Source organism: Macaca fascicularis, chromosome 14, assembly GCF_037993035.2.
Source record: "Macaca fascicularis isolate 582-1 chromosome 14, T2T-MFA8v1.1".
Classification (NCBI taxonomy): Eukaryota; Metazoa; Chordata; class Mammalia; order Primates; family Cercopithecidae; genus Macaca; species Macaca fascicularis.
This window is the reverse complement of record NC_088388.1, coordinates 74,865,315-74,888,140: the sequence shown is the minus strand read 5'-3', so window position 1 is coordinate 74,888,140 and position 22,826 is coordinate 74,865,315. Positions and strand designations below refer to the sequence as shown.

The following is a 22,826-nucleotide window of genomic DNA, read 5'->3' as shown; positions in this document are numbered from 1 at the left end:
ACTGCATTGTGGCAGGAATTACACCAATCTTAGAATCAGGCAGACCAGGAATAATCTTAGGTTTATCACTGGTTAATAAGACTCCTTGAAAAAAATTAATCTCTCTGAGCTTCCATTTTCTTTTTCTTTTCTTTTCTTTTTTTTTTTTTCAATTAGAGTAAATTTCTTTCCTCACAGATGGAATTAATTCTCACAGTTGTGAGAATTAGGGTAAATGTGAGAACATCATGATGTTCCATGTTATTATATTTCTTTCCCTTTTTTATTTTCTATGTTGAAATGGGTTCTCACTCTGTCACCCAGACTGGAGTGCAGTGGCATAATCATAGCTCACTACAGCCTCAAACTCCTGGTCGCCAGCAGTCCTCCCACCTCGGTCTCCCAAAGTGCTAGGATTACAGGCATGAGCCACCATGCCCAGCCTATGTTACTATATTTCTACCAGCCTAAAATGTCTTCTTACTCTTTTTTCTACTGGAAAACATCATTTTATTTCTTAAGACACTGAAATCATCTTCTCTGTAAGTTTTCCTGATCCCCTCCTGATAGAAGTGATTATTCTCACTTTTTTGAGTACCATGTACCTGCTATAAACTTCTAAGTGCCTGACACAGAGTATGAATTCAATAAATACTTATTGATTGTCTGGATTACAAATCTGGTATCCTCAACTGGACTATAATCTCACTGAGGCAGGATCAATGTCTTAACCATCTCTTACATCCTCAACACCTGGCACAGTGGATAACATACACAGAACGGAAGTGCCTTGCAGGATACTAACATGAGATTTTTTGTTTTTGCTTTTGTTTTTAGACAGAGTCTCGCTCTGTCGCTCAGGCTAAGTGCAGTGGCACAATCTCAGCTCATTGCAACCTTCGCCTCTGGGTTCAAGCGATTCTTGTGCCTCAGCCTCCCAAGTAGCTGAGATTACAGGAGTATGCCACCACACCCAGCTAATTTTTTGTATTTTTAGTAGAAACAGGGTTTCACTATGTTGGTCAGGCTGATCTCAAACTCCTGACCTCAAATGATCTGCACACTTCGGCCTCCCAAACTGCTAGAACTATAGGCATGAGCCACTGCGCCTGGCCAACATAAGATTTTTAAAGTCCAGTATTACTGCATGTGCTTCTTAAAATTTCTGATTCCTAAGGGTGATGGCGAATGAACAGGACCTTAGAGTAAAATGAAACATTTATTTCATTTTATCTCACATTTTGTTTTTCAACAATTGCACTAAAAAGCTACACTAATTAAAGGGTAGGGAGACTGTATTCGGCTTGTTGGGCATGCTAAGTGTAGATAACTATAAAAGCTATGAAAAACTAGGAGAGAAGGAATTTCAAAGAAAACAAAATAGAATCAAGACACATCTCAGAGTAATCAGACCACCACTCCTGATATTCCTGTTTCCCTGACTGCCCCCTTCAAATCATTCTGTATTTAGCAGCCAGAGTGACTTTCAAAAGCCTAACTCAGCTCATGCCATTCCACTTCTTGAAGTCCCTCAGGCATTTCCTACTTTCTTGAGAATTAAATACCAACTCCTTACCGTGACCTCAAGGCCCTGGCTGCCGTCCCCTACCTCCTCTAAAGTAGCTCTTCCCTCGCTCACTATGCTCCAGCTGCACACGTCTGGTCTTTTCTGTCCTTCCTTCCTCTCTCTTTTGCAACTAATTCCGATTATATTTATTGAGTACCTCCTATATGAAAAGCCTTTTCAAATGTTATTTCATTCAATCATCACAAGAAATTACAGATATAGGTATCTTATTTTATAAGAAATTAAGCTGAAAGATTACATGATTTATCCAAAATACAAGTCTTTTCTCACATTCCCCCAACTCTGAGTTTTTTGAGAGATGCCAAGCCCATTCCTCCTTCATCATCACCTTTGTACTTGCTGACGCGTCTCCCAGAAATGCTCTTCCCCCAGCTGCAGCATAGTTGGCTCCTTTTAGCCTTCAATTTTATACTTCTCCTTAGAGAGGTCTTCTCTGACTGCTTTATCTAAAGCCGTTTCTTCCATTCTCTGGGATAGCATATTCCTCTATTAAATACTTGCTAGTTACTTATTTTCTTGTTTATTGGCTGTCTCCCCCAATAAGCTCCATGGAAGGAGAAAACATGTTTACTTTCTGCATCATTGTATCCTCAAAGGCACAGTGCCTGGCATTTAGATGTTCAATGAACATTTTTTTCAATGAATGATGTTCTGTATCCCAGCAAACTGGTACGGGACAAAAGTACTCAATATGTTTACTAAATGAATAAATGAGGAAAATGATGCACCATGGGCTTCAAGACACCACAACTTTGCCTAAAATTAACATCAAAACACATTTCTATGAGTGTCTTACAGATATCTGAGGGAGCACTATGAAATGGAAACCAGACAAATCCCAGCTATATTATTACCTGGCTTTGTGGTCTCAAGCAAGTTACTGAATACAATTTTCCTTATAGGATCCCTTTGTTTGTTTTCGTGAGTATTAAAGATTAGGCAAAATCTTATGTATTTATAGCTACTGGTATATCTCACTTAATTTTTCACAACAATCATATAAGACAGGTAGGGCATAAATTAATAGTTCATTCAATCAATTAGGAAATCAACTCAAAGGTTACACAACTTGTTCCAAATTACATGGTTTATAGAAGGGCAATCAGGACTTGAACATAGGTTTTCCAGCTCCTGGTTTATCACTCTCCTTTTATCATGTCCAAAGTACTTACAAGTAAGGGCCCAACGGGGTAACAAAACCCTCTTAGATGTTAAATGATCACCAATAACAACAGCTTCTTTATAGGAAAACGAAAGTCCTGATCAAAACTAGCAACGCTCTCTTCTTCTTCGGTAACTTCTCAAGTAGATAATATGCTGGCTTTGGGAATAATCTATAAAGATATTCAGTAGGCCTCAAAGCATTGTTTAGCCTAAGGGAAAAGAACCCACTTTGCTAACAATAAAAATAATCACTGATATGCCAAAGAAAATAAATTCTTTGGAATATTTGCAAAGTGAGTAGGAAAAGCAAAAGATTTTAAAATATAGAAATTACTAAGGATCATATTCTATAATACTTTTAATGTAATTTATTTATTTTCAGTTAAAAGATAAGAAAAATGGTAGTATAACAAATTAAGCCTGTGGTAATGGAAACTTCACAAAATTAAATTTTCAAATACTTTTCAGGTCAGCAGTAATATGACTTTCTAAATAGTAACAGAACAGATTTTGTTTGCTGTTCCTCTGCTCCCAAACACACACAAATTTTTCATTAAAATCGAACCAAAAGGAAGGGCAATTATTTGTATTCTTAAGAACCCTACCGCCTAATTTGCTTAAAGCCCATTTAAAAACTATTTTCTTTTAAATTTCTAATATAAAGTTCAGTAATTATTTTTCTATGATCAGAACTAACATTCTATCTCCTATCAAGGAGTCTGACATACATACTTGCAATTGGGAAAGGACAGAAGGTCCAAAAATTCTTTTGGATAAAGTGCTAGGCAAAGAGCATTTCAAGATATTCTATTTCCATATATTAATATATACCAAATCTTCAAAATAAAAAATAAAATACCTTGGAAGTCCTCAGAATTAGGCAACTTGACACCACATACAAAGTAATCCTTATGTTCATTCTGTGAATTTAATTAAAGAATAAAATTAATAAATAAAGCAAACAACCACTAAGTCAAATGTCAAATCTCAAACAAACTCTAAGTCAGCAGGTTTGTGCTGACTTAAAACACTGTTCTAAATTCCAAGTATTATCATAATTGTTGAAGCTGGATGATAAGTACATGATGATTCATTCTACTCTCTCCCTACATTTACATATACTTGACATTTTCTATAATAACATTTAAGACATTATGCCCAAGGAAAAAGCCATGTAAAATTATCATCATAAAAATATCCTTGGTTCATTCACATATATAAATAGTTTAATAAAATTCTATAAGCAAACTCAAATCCTATTAGCATTCTTCTCTGAAAATTAGTCTTTTAAGTAACTTGTCATTAAAAAGAAAACTATCAAATTTAGCAGATTTATTTCTCTGAAAAATAATTCTAATCAATTTTATTAAAGTTTTCCTTTTTTCACTCCTTCTAAGAAACTAGGCTCAAAACCCTAATAGCCTGACAGTTAACCCAGGAATATCTTAAGTAACACTAATACATGAAAATTATCAATCATATTTTTAAAGCAATACACATATATTTACACATGTGTCATAAATGATGATAATGGGCCAGGTGCCATGGCTCACACCTGTAATCCCAGCACTTTGGGAAGCCGAGGCGGGTGGATCACAAGGTCAGGAGATCGAGACCATCCTGGCTAACACAGTGAAACTCCGTCTCTACTAAAAGTACAAAAAAATTGGCCGGGCGCTGTGGCTCATATCCATAATCCCAGCCCTTTGGGAGGCCGAGGCAGACGGATCACAAGACCATCCTGGCCAACATGGTGAAACCCCGGCTCTACTAAAAATACAAAAATTAGCTGCATGTGGTGGCATATGCCTATAATCCTACCTACTCAGGAGGCTGAGGCAGGAGAATCACTCAAACCAGGGAGTCAGAGGTTGCAGTGAGCCAGGATCATGCCACTGCACTCCAGCCTGGCGACAGAGAGAGACTCCGTCTAAAAAAAAAAATTAGCTGGGCATGGTGGCGGGCACCTGTAGCCCCAGCTACTCGGGAGGCTGAGGCAGGAGAATGGCATGAATCCGGGAGGCGGAGCTTGCAATGAGCCGAGATCACATCACTGCACTCCAGCCTAGGCAACAGAGCGAGACTCTGTCTCAAAAAAAAAAAAAAAAAAAAAGGAAGAAATGGTGATAATGGATAATGTGGTTAAGTAAAAAGATCCTAAAGTAACCAAAATAATTTGGCAGTCTTTCAGATGATGAATGCATCCCACCACCAAAGTGATATAAATGAAGTAGTAGAACCTAAGACCAAACAAGTCTAAATCTATGATTTAAACAGACATTAGCTCCTGAATGAATCATGATAAGAGCATAGATTAAGCCTAGAGCAATGATTTTTTTCATTGAGAGGAAATTTCACACAGAAATCATCTTTTCAAAAAGAAAAATATTTTCAGAAAATTTGAAACTTACCAAATCAATAGGGTAAATGTAGGAAAGCTCAGAGAGTAATTGCCTGCAACGAATTGTCAACTGAGCATTAGTCTTCAAAAAGAGTTCTCTAATGAGGAAAGAAAAAACACATTTATTAAAAAATATATGCTTGCATGCTTTGTAACATTTATTTCCATACAATTAATGCAAAGAAAGATTATGCCGTCTGTAACAGGCCACAGAAACTCTGAAGTAGAAGCATAAATAATAGTTACCGTAAGTCTTGACCTATCTCCAAACAATATCAATTAAGCTAACTATACACTGAGTGCTACTCTGTATGATTAGTACCATGCTAAGAAATGTAAAGGGGGCTGGGAGTGGTGGCTCACTCCCATAATCCTAGCACTTTGGGAGGCCCAGGAGTTCAAGACCAGCCTGGGCAATATAGGGAGATCCCATCTCTATAAAAATAAAAAAATTAGCTTGGCTTGGTAGCATATGCCTGTGGTCCCAGCTACCTGGGAGGTTGATGTAGGAGGACTGCTGGGGCCTAGGAGGTTGAAGCTGCAGCGAGCCCTGATCATGCCACTGCACTCCAGCCTAGGCACCAGAGCAAGACACTGTCTTTGAAAAAAAAGAAATGTAAAGGGTACAAATGGCCTTATGTAGTTATTATAACAACTCTAGTAGGTTAATATTATTTATATCTATTTATAAAAAAGGAAACAATATTTGGAGAGTCTGAGTAATCTGACCAAGATTTCACAGTTAATTTAATGAGGCCAATTTGATTTCAAGAGAGATCTGGATGGTATTTCCTCAAAAAGTGTTCTATATTTCACTCAAAATTACGTATTAGAATTACCTCAAAAACCAACACGTTGGACTGTGAGAAAAAAAGTTAAAAATAACAAATAAAAAGCTATAGCATGAAATTACCCTTCTCTTTTTTTTTTTTTTTTTTTTGAGACGGGGTCTCACTCTGTCACTCAGGCTGGAGTAGTGGCATAATCTTGGCTCATTGCAGCCTCAACCTTCCCAGGCTCAGGTGATCCTCCCACCTCAGCTTCCTGAGAAGCTGGGACTACAGGTGCGCTCAACCATGCCTAGCTAATTTTCGTATTTTTTGCAGAGACAGAGCTTCACCATGTTGCCCAGGCTGGTCTCAAACTCCTAGGCTCAAGCTATCTGCCCGTCTCAGCCTCCCAAAGTGCTGGGATCACAGGCATGAGACACTGTGCCTGGCACCAGCTCTTCTCTTGCACTACTTAAGAAACATGACCAATAGGTAAAATACCTGTAAAGTAAGTTGCCTGATCAACTGTGTCAAGAATTTAAGAACAAAAGGAATTTCGGAGAAACTGTAGGTCAGAGTGTAAAAAACCTATAGTATAATGCAAAGAGCACTGTGGTATAACATGACATATATATGGTCTTTGTCCCTGGTTCTTATCACGGAGCACCTAAAATCCCTTGGAATTTCCTGAACGATAAGAGTGTCTTTTGCTATTCATTATGAGCCCCTTTTGATCACACCAGAGTTTATGCTAATAAGATGTGTTAAGGCAGGGGCTCCTAGACAGCCTCAGGATGGAACTGGTCACTAGAAAGACCAAGAGATTAGAAGGATGGACTTTCTTCCCCACCCACCAAACTCTGAGAAGAGGGCTAGAGATCGAGACCTATGCAAACTCTTGCACAACAAGATTTAATAAGCTTCCAGACTGGCGGTGTCTAGAGACTGATGTGCACAGACAGGACCTGGAAGCTCCATGCTCCCTCCCCAATACCTTGCCCTGTGCATCTCTTCCATCTTGTTCATCTGTATCTTTTGTAATGTCCTCTATAATAAACCAGTAAGGGTTAAGTAAATGTGTCTCTGAGTTCTGTGAGCTGCTCTAGCAAATTAATCGAATCCAAGGAGTGGGTTGTGGGAACCTCTATTTAAAGCAGGTCAATCAGAACCACAGGTCACAACCTGGGGCTTGCCAACTGGCATCTGATGTGGTGAGGCAGTCTTGTGGGAATGAGTCCTTAATTCTGTGGGATCTGATACTATTTGCGGGAAGACAGAGTGAGAACTGAATTAAATTATAAGACATACAGTGAGTGTGTGCTGAAGAATCTAATGTCAAAAGCGTTGGATTGAATGGTGTGTAACAGTACTAAAATCACTGGTATTTTTCTTATCTAAAACAGCACTGATGACATAATGGGATTTAGTCCTGGCTTTGCTAGTGAGTTGGACAAACAGTAACTTACCAGAGCATTGCCTTCCTATCTGCAAATTGAGAGAATTAGAATAGATACTCTCTATGGTATTCTCTAGGTCTAGCACTTTTTTTATTTTATTTTATTTTATTTATTTGTTTTTGAGACAGAGTCTCCCTCTGTCGTCCAGGCTGGAGTGCAGTGGCGCGATTGGCTCACTGCAAGCTCCGCCCCCCCGGCTCACACCATTCTCCTGCCTCAGCCTCCCAAGTAGCTGGGACTATCCGTGCCTGCCACCATGCCTGGCTAATTTTTTGTATTTTTAGTAGAGAGAGGGTTTCACTGTGTTAGCCAGGATGGTCTCGATCTCCTGACCTCATGATCTGCCTGCCTCGGCCTCCCAAAGTGCTGGGATTACAAGCGTGAGCCACCGTGCCGGGCCGGTCTAGCATTTTCAAATCCCCAAGTGCTACTAAACTTTTTTGAAGAAAAGTGCAAGATGGATGGACTTTCCAGCAAAAGCAAGTGAAGATGAGCAAAGCAACCGAGGCACCAATGAATTAAGCAAATGTTGGAAAAAATGAAGAGAAAAATGATTGGCATTTGTTAAATGAATTTTGGGAGAGCGACTAAAATTAACTACAGTTGCATAGTGCCAATTTATTAAAGGATATTTGAAAGTTAAGCAAAAGGATCACCATATTAAGAAGATAAAAATGTCAGGCATGATGGCTCACACCTGTAATCCCAGCACTTTCGGAGGTTGAGGTGGAGGATCACTTGAGGCCAGAAGTTTGAGGCCATAGTGAGCTATGACTGTACCACTGCACTCAAGCCTGGGTGACACAGTGAGACCCTGTCTATGGGTGACACAGTGAGACCCTGTCTATGAATCAATGAATGAATGAATGAATGAATGAAATGTTTCTCCAAGTTTTAAAAAAAAGAAGACAAAAAATGAGGTAAAAATGGTATTTTAAGAGGAGAGTTCTGATAGTAGCATGCAGAACCTGGAAAATCTGGAAAAATGAAGACTGATGTTAGAGAGGTAATCAAGTTGCTGAAGTAATTCAAACGAGCTAACGACAAGCAGGAGTAAATCTGAAAAAATTATTGAAAAAAAAACCTATAAGCTAAACTGCATGTAGAAGACAGGAGGAAGAAATTCAAACATTAAACCATGATACTGTGGCCTGAGAAACTCAGATAGTGTTCATGTTTCTGATTATAACTACATACTAGGAGCTTTCATAACTAACCTCTGGCACAGTGCATGACACAGAGTAGGTGCCTAATTAATGAATATGTGTTGAATAAACAAATGTGTTACTGAGGTATATGGACTATAAATTAATACCAGCAGTTTTAAAGAATGCTACTTTTTCAAATCTATCCTCACAGTAAACTCCACACTCCCAGCAGTTCTTCTCAGTGTGCACTTACCTTTTCGCAGTGCACTCCTTCCTCAGCTCATTTAGGGATTCCTTCTGGAGTTGAAGTTTGAGATGCTCAGCTGAAAATGCACTTCCTAAAAAGAAAAGGAAGGAGACAATTCCATATGTAACATAGGATTACTGCCTGCCTCGGCCTCCCAATCACAACCAAAGAGGCCAAGCCAAATCCCTGACTGTGAGAGGGAAATAAAAAGAGTTAGGGAAAGTGGGTTGAGTACAGAGATCTTCTGGGGAGAGGAGCTAGAATAAACTTCCCTATTGGTCCAATTTTCACACAAGTCCAGCCTCTGGCAGGAGCCTAAGAGTATACGCCTAAGACTCTCTGCCTATAGATATTTCTCAATTACTGACTGAGAAAGATGGTCAGCAATTGATAAGATACCAAAATTCAGACTTCACTTTAAAAAAATGAGTGGTTAATTCCTTTCCAATCAAAAATGCTACAGAATAACATTACTGAAAGTATATTTTAAAAAAGAGTAAAAAAGTACCTGTATTTTGACTACTAAAGTATAGTTGATAAATGTAAGTAGTTTTTATGAACTGTCATCTTCCTCATATATATCATTACTTTAGGCCGGGCACGGTGGCTCATGCCTGTAATCCCAGCACTTTGGGAGGCCAAGGCTGGCAGATCACTTGAGGTCAGGAGTTCAAGACCAGCCTGGCTAACATGGTGAAACCCCATCTCTACTGAAAATACAAAAATTAGCTGGAAATTGCTTGAACTTGGGAGGTGGAGGTTGCAGTGAGCCAAGATTGTGACACTGCATTCCAGCCTGGGAAACAGAATGCGACTCTGTCTCCACACAACCCCCCCCCCCGCCCAAAAATCAGTATTTTAGTGAAAATCATAGTGTATAGGAAATGTGTATTTTGATTTTTCAACTATTTTTACAGGATGACAGATAACCTGAGTTAGAGCTGTATAAAATTTAACTGCATGAATGTGAATTACAGGAATATTTCACATTTTAAATAATACCCTCATACCTCAATTCTCCTTTTTTTTTTTTTAAGACAGGGTTTCTCTCTGTTGCCCAAGCTGGAATACAGTGGCATGACCAGAGCTAAATGCAGCCTGAACTTCCCCAATCTGAGGTGATCCTCCTGCCTCAGCCTCCTGAGTAGCTGGGACAACAGGCACATGTCACAGTGCCCAACTAATTTTTGTATTTTTTGTAGAGATAGGGTCACCATGTTGTCCAGGTTGATGTTGAACTCCTGAGCTCAAGCTGTGAGCTGCCTGCCATGGCCTCCCAAAGAGCTAGGATTACAGGTGTGAGCTACAGTGCCCGGCCTTCCCAATATATTTAAGCACGCTTCTCTTCTCCTTCAACGTGCTATGAAGACCAGTAAGTTGGGAACTCTAACCCCAAAAGAATTTAACCAAGGAACACAACTTTTCAGCCCACAATATAACTTCTTCCCAAATCTTCACCTTAGTGATTTTTTAAGACCTTTAGGTTGACACCCTCTACCCCCACATACTTCATCAGAAAATATATGAATTCTTCTACCACTAGAGAAATGTGCCATATCATTCTTCATCCCAGATAAATTAGGCTGCCTCAACTCAAACAGTGTTAACAAGACCACAAATAGGGACCAAAGACAGATCTGGGCTTCAAAACACAAATAAGTGTCCCCCTCCTCAGTTCAGAAGACTCTAAAATATGTTGTTACATGACCTCCCCTCAAGAAAATTCCTTGGCCGGGGGCGGTGGCTCAAGCCTGTAATCCCAGCACTTTGGGAGGCCGAGATGGGCGGATCACGAGGTCACGAGATCAAGACCATCCTGGCTAACACGGTGAAACCCTGTCTCTACTAAAAAATACAAAAAACTAGCCGGGCGAGGTGGCGGGTGCCTGTAGTCCCAGCTACTCGGGAGGCTGAGGCCGGAGAATGGCGTGAACCCGGGAGGCGGAGCTTGCAGTGAGCAGAGATCCGGCCACCGCACTCCAGCCTGGGCGACAGAGCGAGACTCCGTCTCAAAAAAAAAAAAAAAAAAAAGAAAAGAAAAGAAAAGAAAAGAAAATTCCTTGCAATGTGGTAAAAAGGAAATTTTAAAAAATATCCTAACCAGCTAACGAATAGGTTAAAATGTAACACATCACATTCATTTCTCTATGAAAGGTAATACAGCTTATTGGTTCCACAAGAGTGGGCTCTGGAATAAAACTGAAGCAGTTTGGGTTATTTAGGGTCAGATAGAGAAGAATTAAGTATTTGAAGATACTTCAGAAAACTCAACCTAAATTCTAAAAGTCACTTCGAAATAAGTAATTATACTGAGGCAATGGTATACTCAAGCTCTACAAGGGTTGTTCAGGTTTTATATTACCAACCTGAATACTACATGACTGATGATGTGTCCTTCTAAGGGTATCATATCTGGAAGCAATGATGTCCATGTTTAAGAGCATGCACACATCCTGCTTCTCATGTAAATCTCTCCCTAGAATGAGCTTAATAGTTTCTGTTTAAATTAATCTTTACTACAAATGCTGAAAAATAATATTCCAACTTCAGTAATTCCTCCATAATTATCAGTCAGCACTCAGCATTCTTCTCTAAGCAGGAGTCCCCTGTCTTCTCTATTAACTATCCCTTATCAGTACAGAATCATTAATTCCTTTTTATTTTTCAATGATTTGTAACTTATTACTGTACATAATTATTTGGTGCTTAAGTGATCCCAGATTCAGCCAGTGGGACTCTCTTCAACCTGCCTCATTAGAGTCCTTGTGAGATGTTACCATCATGTTTTTTAAAATACTACATTACAATCTTAATTTCTGTAGGATCTGTAGTGCTGTCCCCTCTCATTCCTGATATTGATAATTTGTATTTTCTCTCTTTTTACTTAGTTAATATGGCTACAGGTTTATCAATTTTAGCGATCTTTTCAAGGAACTACCTTGTGGTTTCACTGACATCCTCTACTCTTTCAGTTTTCAATTTTACTGATTATTGGCCTTTATTATTTCCTTCCTTCGATTTGACTTGGGTTTAATTTGCTCTTCTTTTCTAATTTGTTAAGATACAAGCTTACATTATTGATTGGAGATGTTCTTTTCTAATATTGGCATCAAATGCTATAAATTTACCTCAAACTTCAAATGCTGTATTTTCATTTTCATTCATTTCAAAATACTTTCCAATTTTCTTGTGATTTCTTCTTTGACCCATGGTTTATAATATATATATTGTGTAATTGAGAAATATTTGGAATTTTCTAGATATTTTCTGTTAGTAACTGGTAGTTCACTCTGTTTTGGTGAGAAAACATACTTTGTATGATTTTAATTATTTTGTATTTGTTTGTTTTATGGTACCAAATGTGGTCTAACTGAATGTTCCATGTACACTTGAAAGAAATGCATATTCTGCTAGTGTTCAGTGGAGTGGTATGCTATCAATTAGGTCAAGAAAATTGATATGTCTTTTAACTGATTTTGTCTCTATTTATCTTTATCACTGAGGATGAGTGTTGTGGTTTCTAACTATAACTGTGCATTTGCTTATTTCTCCTTTCAGTTCTATCAATTTTTGCTTTATCTATATTAAAACAATATTGCTATGTTCACACTTATTTAGAATTGTTATGTCTTTTGGTGAACTGACCTCTTCACCAAGATGTAATATCTCTCTTTATTCCAGGTAATAATCCTTGTTTTGAAGTCTACTTTGCCAGATATTAATATAGACACTACAGTTTTATTTTGACTGAGATATTAATATAGACACTACAGTTTTATTTTGACTGTTATTTACATGGTACACCTTTTTCCATCCTTTAATTTTTAATCTATCTTTTTTCTTTTTTTCCTTTTTTTTTTTTTTAAGAGACAGGGTCTCACTCTGTTGCCCAGGCTATGGTGCAGTGTGCAGTGGTGTAATCTTAGCTCACTGCAGCCTCCAACTCCTGGACTTAAGCACTCCTCCTGTCTCAGCCTCCTAAGTAGCTAGGAATACAGGTGCATGCATCATGCCTGGTGAATTTTTAATTTTGTGTGTGTGTGTGTTGATGGAGTCTCACTATGTTGCCCAGGCTGGTCTCGAACTCCTGGCTTCAAGCAATCCTCCTGCTTTGGCCTTCCAAAGTGCTAGAACTACACATGTGAGCCACCACACCTGGTGATATATCTACCTTTATATTCAAAGTGGATTTCTTGTAGACAGTATTTATTTGGGTCTTGTTTTTGTTTTGTTGTAAATCAAATCTGGACAATCTCTTTTGTAACTAGAATATTCAGACTACTTACACCTAATATAAAAATTGCTATGATTAAAATCTACCATTTTGCTAGCTGTTTTCAGTATGTTCCATCTCTTCTTTGTTCCTTTCTCTCTCTCTTTTTAAATGCTATTGGATTATTTTTTAGTAATTTCATTTTTCTTCACTATTGGCTTATGTTTTAATCTCTTTAAAAATGTTTACTGGCTGCCCAGGAATTCACAAAATATATCTTTAATTAAGCATAGTCTACCTTCAAAAACAGGTTGAGCATACCTTATCCAAAATGCTTGGGATGGGAGGTGTTTTAGATTTAATTTTTTTTCAGATTTTGGAATATTTGCATTATACATACTGGTTCAACAACCTTAAACTCCAAAATCTGAAATCTGAAATGCTCCAAAGAGCATTTCCTTTGAGCATCATGTTGGCACCCAAAAAGTTTTAAATTTTGGAATATTTTGGATTTCAGATTTTCTGATTAGAAATATTCAACTTGTAATATTATACCACCTCACATAGAGCATTAAAAAAACTAAAAATATGGCTGGGCACAGTGGCTCACACCTGTAATCCCAGCACTTTGAGAGGCCGAGGCGGGCAGATCATGAGGTCAGGAGTTCAAGACCAGCCTGACCACCATGATGAAACTCCATCTCTACCAAAAATACAAAAATTAGCTAGGTGTGGTGATGTGCACCTGTTAATCCCAGCTACTCAGGAGGCTGAGGCAGGAAAATCACTTGAACCCAGGGGGCGGAGGCTGCAGTGAGCCGAGATGGCACCACTGCACTCCAGCCTGGGTAACAGAATAAGACTCTATCTCAAAAAAAAAAAAAAAAAAAACTGAAAAAAGTATACTTTCAATTCTTCCATTTCCCAGTTTTCAAATTCTTCATGTTTTACTTTATGTATGCTATAATCCCACAAACACCATTATTTTTGCTTTAGAAAGTTGATCGTCTATTTTTTCCTTTCTTTCTTTTTTTTTTTTTTCTGAGGCAGAGTCTCACTCTGTCACCCAGGCTGGAGTGCAGTGGTGCCACCTCAGCTCACTGAAACCTCCGCCTCCTGGGTTCAAGCTAGTCTCCTGCCTCAGCCTCCCCAGTAGCTGGGATTACAGGCACCTGTCACCATGTCTGGATAATTTTTATATTTTTAGTAGAAATGGGGTTTCACCATGTTGGCCATGCTGGTCTCGAACTCCTGACCTCAGGTAATCCACCTGAAAACACACATATTCCCTTCCTCCCTCCTTCTTGCTCCACCACACCCCTAGACCATCATATTCAAACTACTGAAAACCAGAAATGAAGAGAAAATATCCAAGGCAGCCATAGAAAAAAGACATATTACCTGCAGAAGAACAAAGATTTCCTAACCTGTCCTCAATCTTTCTTGTGAAGCTCCAATAGAGGTCTATGCGGAAGAAACTGAAAGCTGGTAAAATCTGCCTTATTAGTCCACACTTGGTCAGTAACGATTTGTTAAAAGCTTTAGCTCAATTATTACATAGCAGCCCCACTTCTTCCCATGCTCTGCCATTAGTAATCAGTGCTTACAACCCATCTCTCCTTGGAGGCTGTCTGTCTTTCCTTATACTCAAGCTACTTGGTTGCCTTGAGATCCTAGTTTTCTGATGGATTTAGGAAAAGTTATGACTTTGTACATTATCCAGTGTTTTTTTTTTTCTTTATTCTTAGGGTAGAAGTGAAACTCCTTCCACCTACATCTTAGGCAGAGGCTGAAAGGAAAATCTGAGGATATTAATTTGATTTTTTTTAAAGTTCCCCATTTCTTGTATTGTCTGTTTATTTTGGGTCAGTTATTCTGTTTATTCAACTTGGTCTCATTCATGCTGTTTTCCTCAAATATCTGACGATCCTTAATGCTCCTTTCAAACCCATGAATAAGTGATTAGACTGATTAGTATAGACAACTGGCATAGGTTTCCTTCGGAGCTATGAGATTTATTTCCATAAAAGCCCTCACCCCTTAGTGCCATTAGTATAAGTGAGCTGGTCCTGTTGACAATTAGGCTTCCCTTCTGGGTATATATGCTGGGAGAAGGTATACTTTTACTTTGAATTACTGTAACTGTCAAAGGGAGCTTCACATTGGGATTTTATTTTGGGTAGGTATTTCACTCCTGAGTAGAGTTGTCTTTCATGTTTTCCTCTGGGTTGGCTATAAAAGTCCAGTCGTTTTAGGTTCTACTGAGACTTTCTACCATGTCAAACACTTACATCATGGGACCTAACCAGGTCAAGAATCCATTATGTTTAGAAAGCAGCTATAGCAAATGTTATAGAAAGTTGCTCCAAATGCACACAAGGAGGAGAATGGGCCAACAGGCTCAACTACCCTGATTATTGCTCTAGTAAATTCTTGATCTCAATACTGGCAAATTCCAAGCTTGAAGCCTCTGATGGTTCTATCAGGAACCCTACCTGCAGCTGTTTCTATTTGTGTTCTAGGCTGCAGTTTTTCTCTGCTTTAGTTTATTCATCAAAACAGTCCTATTTACTTTGTATCTTTGAGAACTGTGCCAAAACCTTTGCTATTCCAATGACATCCTCTTTTGTTTCCACCAGCACCATGGTTTCATTCTTTATACATGTATATTTATTATCACATCAATAGGTCATTGGGAAAGAGGGAACACAAATGCCGGAGCTTGGTTTACCATCTTCCGAAACTGCTTTGGCCCTGTCGAGGCATATATCAATGTTCTACTCTGTTAAATCAGATAGCCTCTCTGTTAAGCAAGAAAACAAGTCAGGCAATATAATTTTAATAGCAAAATGTCAATGTCGGCTCCTATAAATATAATAGCTAAGGACTATGAATCTTGCTTCCCGCAACAAAACAAAACACAAACTCTTGGTTCTCTCTCACCAGAGTTTGGTCTGAGACTGGCCAATGGCCAGCTCCTGTCAAAATTACAGTTAAAACCAATAAATTGTCATTCTTCTGGGTTTTCTACATTAAGTCAGATGACCAAAAAGCAATATACTTGGAGTACTTTAGCTTCCCTCCCTGCAGAAATGCCTTTTCTGGGCCGGGCGCGGTGGCTCACGCCTGTAATCCCAGCACTTTGGGAGGCCGAGGCGGGCGGATCACAAGGTCAGGAGATCGAGACCACGGTGAAACCCCGTCTCTACTAAAAATATAAAAAAAAAAAAATTAGCCGGGCGCGGTTGTGGGCGCCTGTAGTCCCAGCTACTCGGGAGGCTGAGGCAGGAGAATGGCGTGAACCCGGGAGGCGGAGCTTGCAGTGAGCCGAGATCGCGCCACTGCACTCCAGCCTGGGCGACAGAGCGAGACTCCGTCTCAAAAAAAAAAAAAAAGAAAAAAAAAAAAAAAAAAAGAAATGCCTTTTCTGTACTATGATTTATGATGCTGCCTTTCTCAAGGGTTAACAGATATTTCTTGCTGTAACTTTTGCAAAATTACAAGTGACTTTATTTCATTATGATACTTAATATCTTGCACATAAGAAACTAAATTATTCTCTGCATTTAGTGCTAAGAGAGTATTTTTATTTCTCCCCTATAGAACTGATAGGCTTCGTTATTAACAGGCAATGTAAAACAAACGATACCTTTCATACCTCTATACAATTGGCTTGACAGCTGAGGTCAGAGCTAATATTAGTTCTTAAGAACAATAAGCAGATCCTATGGAAGGCAGTGAACTGTCTTTAGAAAGCCCATGGACTTATGAATCAGAAAGATCTAGGTTGAAATTCTACCCGTGCTACATTCAAGACTCTAGACACGTTTCAACTCTGAACTTCATTTTCCTCATCTGTAAAATGGGGAGAGTTTCATTTTTAACATTTGCATTCTTGTGCCCGTCCCCAATAAGCTTTACTGGAATTGCTCACAATTCCCTAAGCTACTTCCATGCCTCTGTACAAACTGTTCCCTTTACCTGGAAGGTCTCACCTTCTACCCCTAGTTAGAACAATACTGTATACTCTTCTAGGCTCAGTGTGTCACCTCCTTTACCTGCTGTTCTGATTTTCATATGTTTATATTCTGTGTTCCTACAGTACCCTCTATATACTTCTGTTACATATTTATCACACCCGCCAAGTTGACTCTAATTGCAATGTCTGGTTCTTTGTAAGTGTTCCACAAATGATGAATAAATGAATTGACATGGGCATATATGCAGAAAAATAAAAATCAGTGCTCTTTCTACTTCCTTTATAAGTCATATGCTCTCTTTTTACTTCTATGTTCAACCACCTAAATGTAATTTTTTTTTTTTTGTAAACATTACTTCCAGTGCATTTTGCGAGTAAGTGGAGAAAAAATTATGACAAACCAATATACAATTGTGTCAGGTGGCATATTTCTACACATCTATACCTTCCATGGGAAAAAAAGAGAGATTAAAATCTGACAGTCTGCCGTTCCTACAACCAAATAAGACATTAATTGGAATAAATTACTTACATGGAAATTGAAATAAAATCAGAAGTTTGCTTAGGGCTCATATTTACTTGCCTCTTCCCCAAACTACCCCTGCCACAAGTTGTCTGGCTTTTATTGCTAATAGCATAAATCCTAGGGAGAATCTGTCCTCAGGTCCAGACATTTTTTTGAAAGTCAGATATTAATAACTTTGAAGAAGTCTATTTAAGAATTTCTGTCAGATGGTTATTTAAAAAATCAGAATACATATAAACTAATAAAATTTACATTTTGTCATCATTTCAAATAAATATATTTTGAGTTTAAAAACTGAGAAATAACTTTTCATAAGTAACTGTATGATCTAAGAAAAGGAAAAAATTGTTATATAAGACTTAATAATGTATTTACAACTTCAAATAGAAATTTATGACCTTCTGATAGAAATTAAAGTATCAATTTAAATATACCATGTGATTCTTCTTTTATCTGAGATGCAGACCAAAAGGAAAACAGTAATTTACCAACCAGGCAGAAGCTAATTAAATAGAACAAACTACATATGTAGGTCACCTTAATGACTCTTTTTTTGTTGTTGCTGTTGTTTTGTTTTTTCAAAATGACAATAAGAAACAATCACAACTGATGGGAACTTCACATAAAATATTTTGGCAACAACTTTTTATTCACTGAAATTACCAAGAGTAATTTCTTTCCCCAAATCTGAGCAACAAAATCTGACATATCTGACCTCTCCTATTCACTATGTCACCAAAATAATGTGTTTGTTTTTGCTCTTAATTGCCAAAGTAAAATAGGAGAAAAGTATGGCTAGTTACAGAACTCTAACAGGTCATTCCCACCAAATGGCTTTTCAGTATTAAACAGGCAACAGTCATAGACACACCTGGGTCAAAGATATTTAAAAAAAAAAAAAAAAAACTTTTATAAAATGCTGGAAAATATATCATCAGCATTAAACTTATAATAATAACAACAATAAAGAGATGCATAAAAAAAGGTGAACAGATCACCATCATTCCCACCAGTCCTACCTTTCTGAGATAACCAAAATCTTAATAGAGCTGAAAGAAATCTTGACTGTATAATTCAGAATTTTTTGTTTTGTTTTGTTTATGCAGAGGAAATAAGCTCAAAACGTTGAATGACCTGTCTAAGGACAAACTTGGAAAATGGCAGACCCAAATCAAAGAAATCTTTGGAGAAAATTCACTTCAGTCATACTGTAATAAAAAGGAATAAAGCAAAACAAAGTTCTCTAGCTAACACCTCACAGGCCAAACAGAAAAACAGCAAACTGTGAGTTGACCTGGACATATACTAGAGAAAGCAGTAATGACGTTTTGTTTAGTGGAAACAAGACAGGCTTTGGAGCAAGATAAACCAATGTTTGAATTGGAATCTGTCACTTAATTGGGACCTCAGGAAAGTGTCTCTCAGCTCTCAAATCTTTTCCTGATTTGGGAAAAGGAGGTAAAAATTATATCTTAAGACTATTTTAAGAATTAATAATATACCAAAACTAAAATATCTGCATGTTACAGGATTTCAATAAAAGTTTTCTACTTCATGTGATTTATGTGGGACTCAAATGAATGTTTTACAAAGTTTTAGGTAGTACAGAATACTGAGAAAAGCAAAGAATTTAGAGTTGAAATCTGTGTTGAATTTGGGTCCACATCTCAACTTTGCTCCTAATTGTCTGTGTGTTCCTGGCCAAGTCACTTAACTTCCCAGTACCTCACATATACAATGAGGGTAACATCTGCCCTACTTAGCTTTCAGAGATTCTTTAAGGATCAAATATAAGAACTTTTGTATAAGCACTTTTTAACTGTATGGTTATCCTTACTATCAAGAAAGTAACTGTATTAAAAGTAGCTTCTTCCCACAAAGATTGGAGAACTCTCCTTTTATAAAGTTAATACCACTTCCCAGGCACCACTGAAGTATTCTTGGGTTTTAATCAACATTTGTTTATAGGTGATATGATCTGGATGTGTGCTCCTCCAAATCTCGTGTTGAAATGTGATCCTCAATGTTGCAGGGGAGGACTACTGAGAAGTACTGGAACATGGGGGTGGATCCCTCACAAATGGCTTAACGCCATCCCGTTGGTGATAGTGAGTTCTTGCTTTGGTAGTTCACAGGACACCTGGTTGTCTAAAAGAGTATGGCAATTCTCCCGCCCCCCTCACTTCCACTTTCACCACGCAATACGCCTGCATTGGCATCCCCCTCCACCATGACCGTGAGCTTCCTGAGGCCTCACCAGGAGCAGATGTTGGCATCATGCTTCCTGTACAGCCTGCAGAACCACAAGCCAATTAAATTTCTTTTCTTTATAAATTACTCAGCATCAGGTATTTCTTTATAGTGATGCAAAAATGGACTAATACAATAAGAAATCTACATTATACTGAACACATTTCCTTAAAACCAACATTTCATACCATTTTTTTTTAGCTAAGTTTCCAGCAAACTAATATTGATAGTGTTGCTTTTCAAAGATTTGGTGGTTGTGTCAGGACAAAAGACCCTGTAAAGCAACACAGAATTCATTAATGGGAAGATTACTTGGCTTGAGTTACTGAGGGGAAATCTGGTTTTTATTAAACATCCTAAGTTAAACTACTAATACCTTCCAGAAATGAAAATATATACACTAATAAACATTAATACTGAAAAGATCAGCTCATGACCCAGCTGGAAGTTGCTGTAGACCACAAGTTGAGAACCACTGCCTTTGAGGGATAGGAAGGGAAAACGTCTGAGTGTGAAGTAATGAGGCCCTTTAGAGTTATGTGACCACTCAGCAAGTCAGCAGCATGGATAAAAATTGTCTTTTTGGCACTTGCCAATAAATCACCCTGCTGCAATAAATTTTCATGGACAAAAATACAAGCACCTGGTTTCTTCCAACTGTTTACACAAATTAATTCCTATGTCACTATTATTAGCAGCTATCCTTACTAAACAGATGTGTAAAAAGATGCAGACGGTAAATAATTCCTTTGCGGACATTCAGAAGAATCAGTAGCAAAGTCACAATTAAATATGATCTATTACTGACTTTATATCCTACCTGAGCTCTTGGACTCAGAACCAAGTACCTAGATAAGCACCAAGTGCCAGGCACAATATGTAAGAATCCACTAGTAATATTTGTATTAGCAAATCATTTCACTACTCCCTAGCAAACAAACTAAATCAAAGCTGCAAATGCAAGAGACAAATACCTTTTTTTACCTTCGCTGACCAAACACCAGTGACTATGGTGCTTCTAAAATGTTTTAACTTGGCTTAAGATTCATTAAATAGTACATTCATGTAACTGTACAAGAATAATGTTCAACACAAGCATATAATAGTGTATGTTTAGAATAGAATATTGAAGAATAATTATGTATCTGGTTACCTAGCACAACCACTATGAAGAACACAGGTCCCCAAAAATTAGACCAGGTTATGCTAGTAAATAAATGTGGTTTATCTGTATCCAGCCATCCCCTCTTCCCCACTCCCCAGTGCCGAACCCCCACAGCCCACAAACATTCGCAATGGGAGTAAGAGTGAAGCCAGCAGCAGCACTCTTTCTCCTATTTATGTTAGGAACCAGAGTGTCAACATTAGATCCTAACCTTCTGAGGATTCTAATAGTCCAGGGGAATACAAAGTAATTCTCATCTCAAAAACATATAGAAAAGTGAGAAAAGGGCACTTGAAGTACAAAGTCGGTGTTAAAAATCAACGATTGCGATCCACCATGACAAATACGTATTTAACTTGAAGATGACCATTCTTTCTCTGCAGGGTAAAACAGAGATTCAAGACTGTGCAACTGATTTGGCTGTCAGAATTAAAATACTAGAAGAGACATCTACAAAAATTCTATAACCTCCCTTTGCAGCACAGTTAGGCAGCAGAAACTCTGAACACAGGCTCTGCCGTAACTTTCTATGTATGTGGCTTTGGGCACATAACTTGTTATGTGGCTTTGGACAAATCATCCTCATCTGCAAACTGGGTACTAATATGTAGTATCTTTATCATTAGAAGGATAATAACAGTATCTTTAATGTATAGGACTATTAGGACAAAATTAGGTAAAGAAGAGAAAACATGACATTTCCTGGCACTAATAGTCTATATATAAAAGCAATTAATACCAGCTTGCATTCTATAAAATATAAATACAAGCTCCTATTCTCTAAATATGAGCAATTATTATTAAACCTCAGTCTTATAAATGGTATAGATACAACTGTTTAGAGGTTCATTTGCTTATAATCTAAGGATAGACATCCTGGACCTCTTTCCATCCTAATAGGCAAATATACAACCAGAAACAGTTAAAGAACTATATCTCCATATATTTTTGCCATATTCTAGAATAAAATATATCCCTTGGCTTTATATATCATACTAGTTATAAAAATGTAGTATTATTCAGTGATTGAGAGCTTTGGAATCAATAGATTCCAATATCACCTCTCATTAGCTACATGAATTTAAGTAAGTTACTTAATCTCTCTGACCCTGACATAGTTTCCTCAGCTATAAAAGGTAAATAATAATAGCATCTACCTCATAAAGTCATTGTAGTGATTAAACAGTATCACATATTTATAGTAATAAGCACTGTACTGGATACATTATTGCTACTATTATTACTCTTACTAGAAAAGGTCAAAAGTCCCTAAACCCTTCAAAACCTTATAGTGTTTTCATTTTGAAAGTTAATGATCTTTAAAAAGGTAAGATATGCAGAAACATATGCCACAGGTAGCAGGCAATGTAAGTACAGTAAAAGTTTATGGTACTTCCAAAGCACTGTAAGAAATGTGTCTTTTCACAGAAGATGAAATCTTTTGAAGCAGGCCTTGTATATACAAAACGACTGTCTATTTATTTGGGGCCACTCTAACAAAGACAAGTGGACTTTATCATAATGCTTCATGATTTTAAATGGCATTATTCCTTTTGACTCTCATTTATAAATTTCAATATGCAAGTTGTATTGGAATGCAGATATTTATCACTGCCAAACAACGTATACGTTTTCTGCAGTCTTTCTCATAAGAATATCAGTCTTCCCACATGAATACTAAACTAGAAGTTAGAGAAGTCTTTCTTTAGCAATGATACCCATGACATAAGCATAAGCATGATGCTTTCATTCAACAAATATTTATTCTATGTGTACTATATCCCAGGTATTATACCATGCCTAAAAGACATGAATATTTAGTGTGGTCCTTGAACAGTGCCTACCCTCAGAATCTGTCTAGAGAAGGAGACAGACTAATAATCAAAGTGCTATCAAAAAATATAGGGTGCTATGGAAACACACAGTAGTACATTTAACC

General features: G+C 37.7%; 1 protein-coding gene across 9 annotated transcripts in view; it reads right to left on the bottom strand.

The window, feature by feature from the left end:
- Positions 1 to 22,826, bottom strand: part of UVRAG (UV radiation resistance associated) — a 331,075-nt gene that overhangs the window by 131,068 nt on the left and 177,181 nt on the right. For all 9 annotated transcript variants that reach the window (XR_012423532.1, XR_012423530.1, XR_012423531.1 and 6 more), the window contains 3 exons: positions 8,761 to 8,845; positions 5,143 to 5,230; positions 3,591 to 3,651 (listed from right to left, as the gene is read on the bottom strand). Coding sequence is in view for 6 of the 9 variants with exons in the window: in XM_065528736.2 (XP_065384808.1) it covers positions 3,591 to 3,651; positions 5,143 to 5,230; positions 8,761 to 8,845 (234 nt within the window). In the remaining 3 variants the exon portion in view is untranslated. The remainder of the gene's footprint in view (positions 1 to 3,590; positions 3,652 to 5,142; positions 5,231 to 8,760; positions 8,846 to 22,826) is intronic.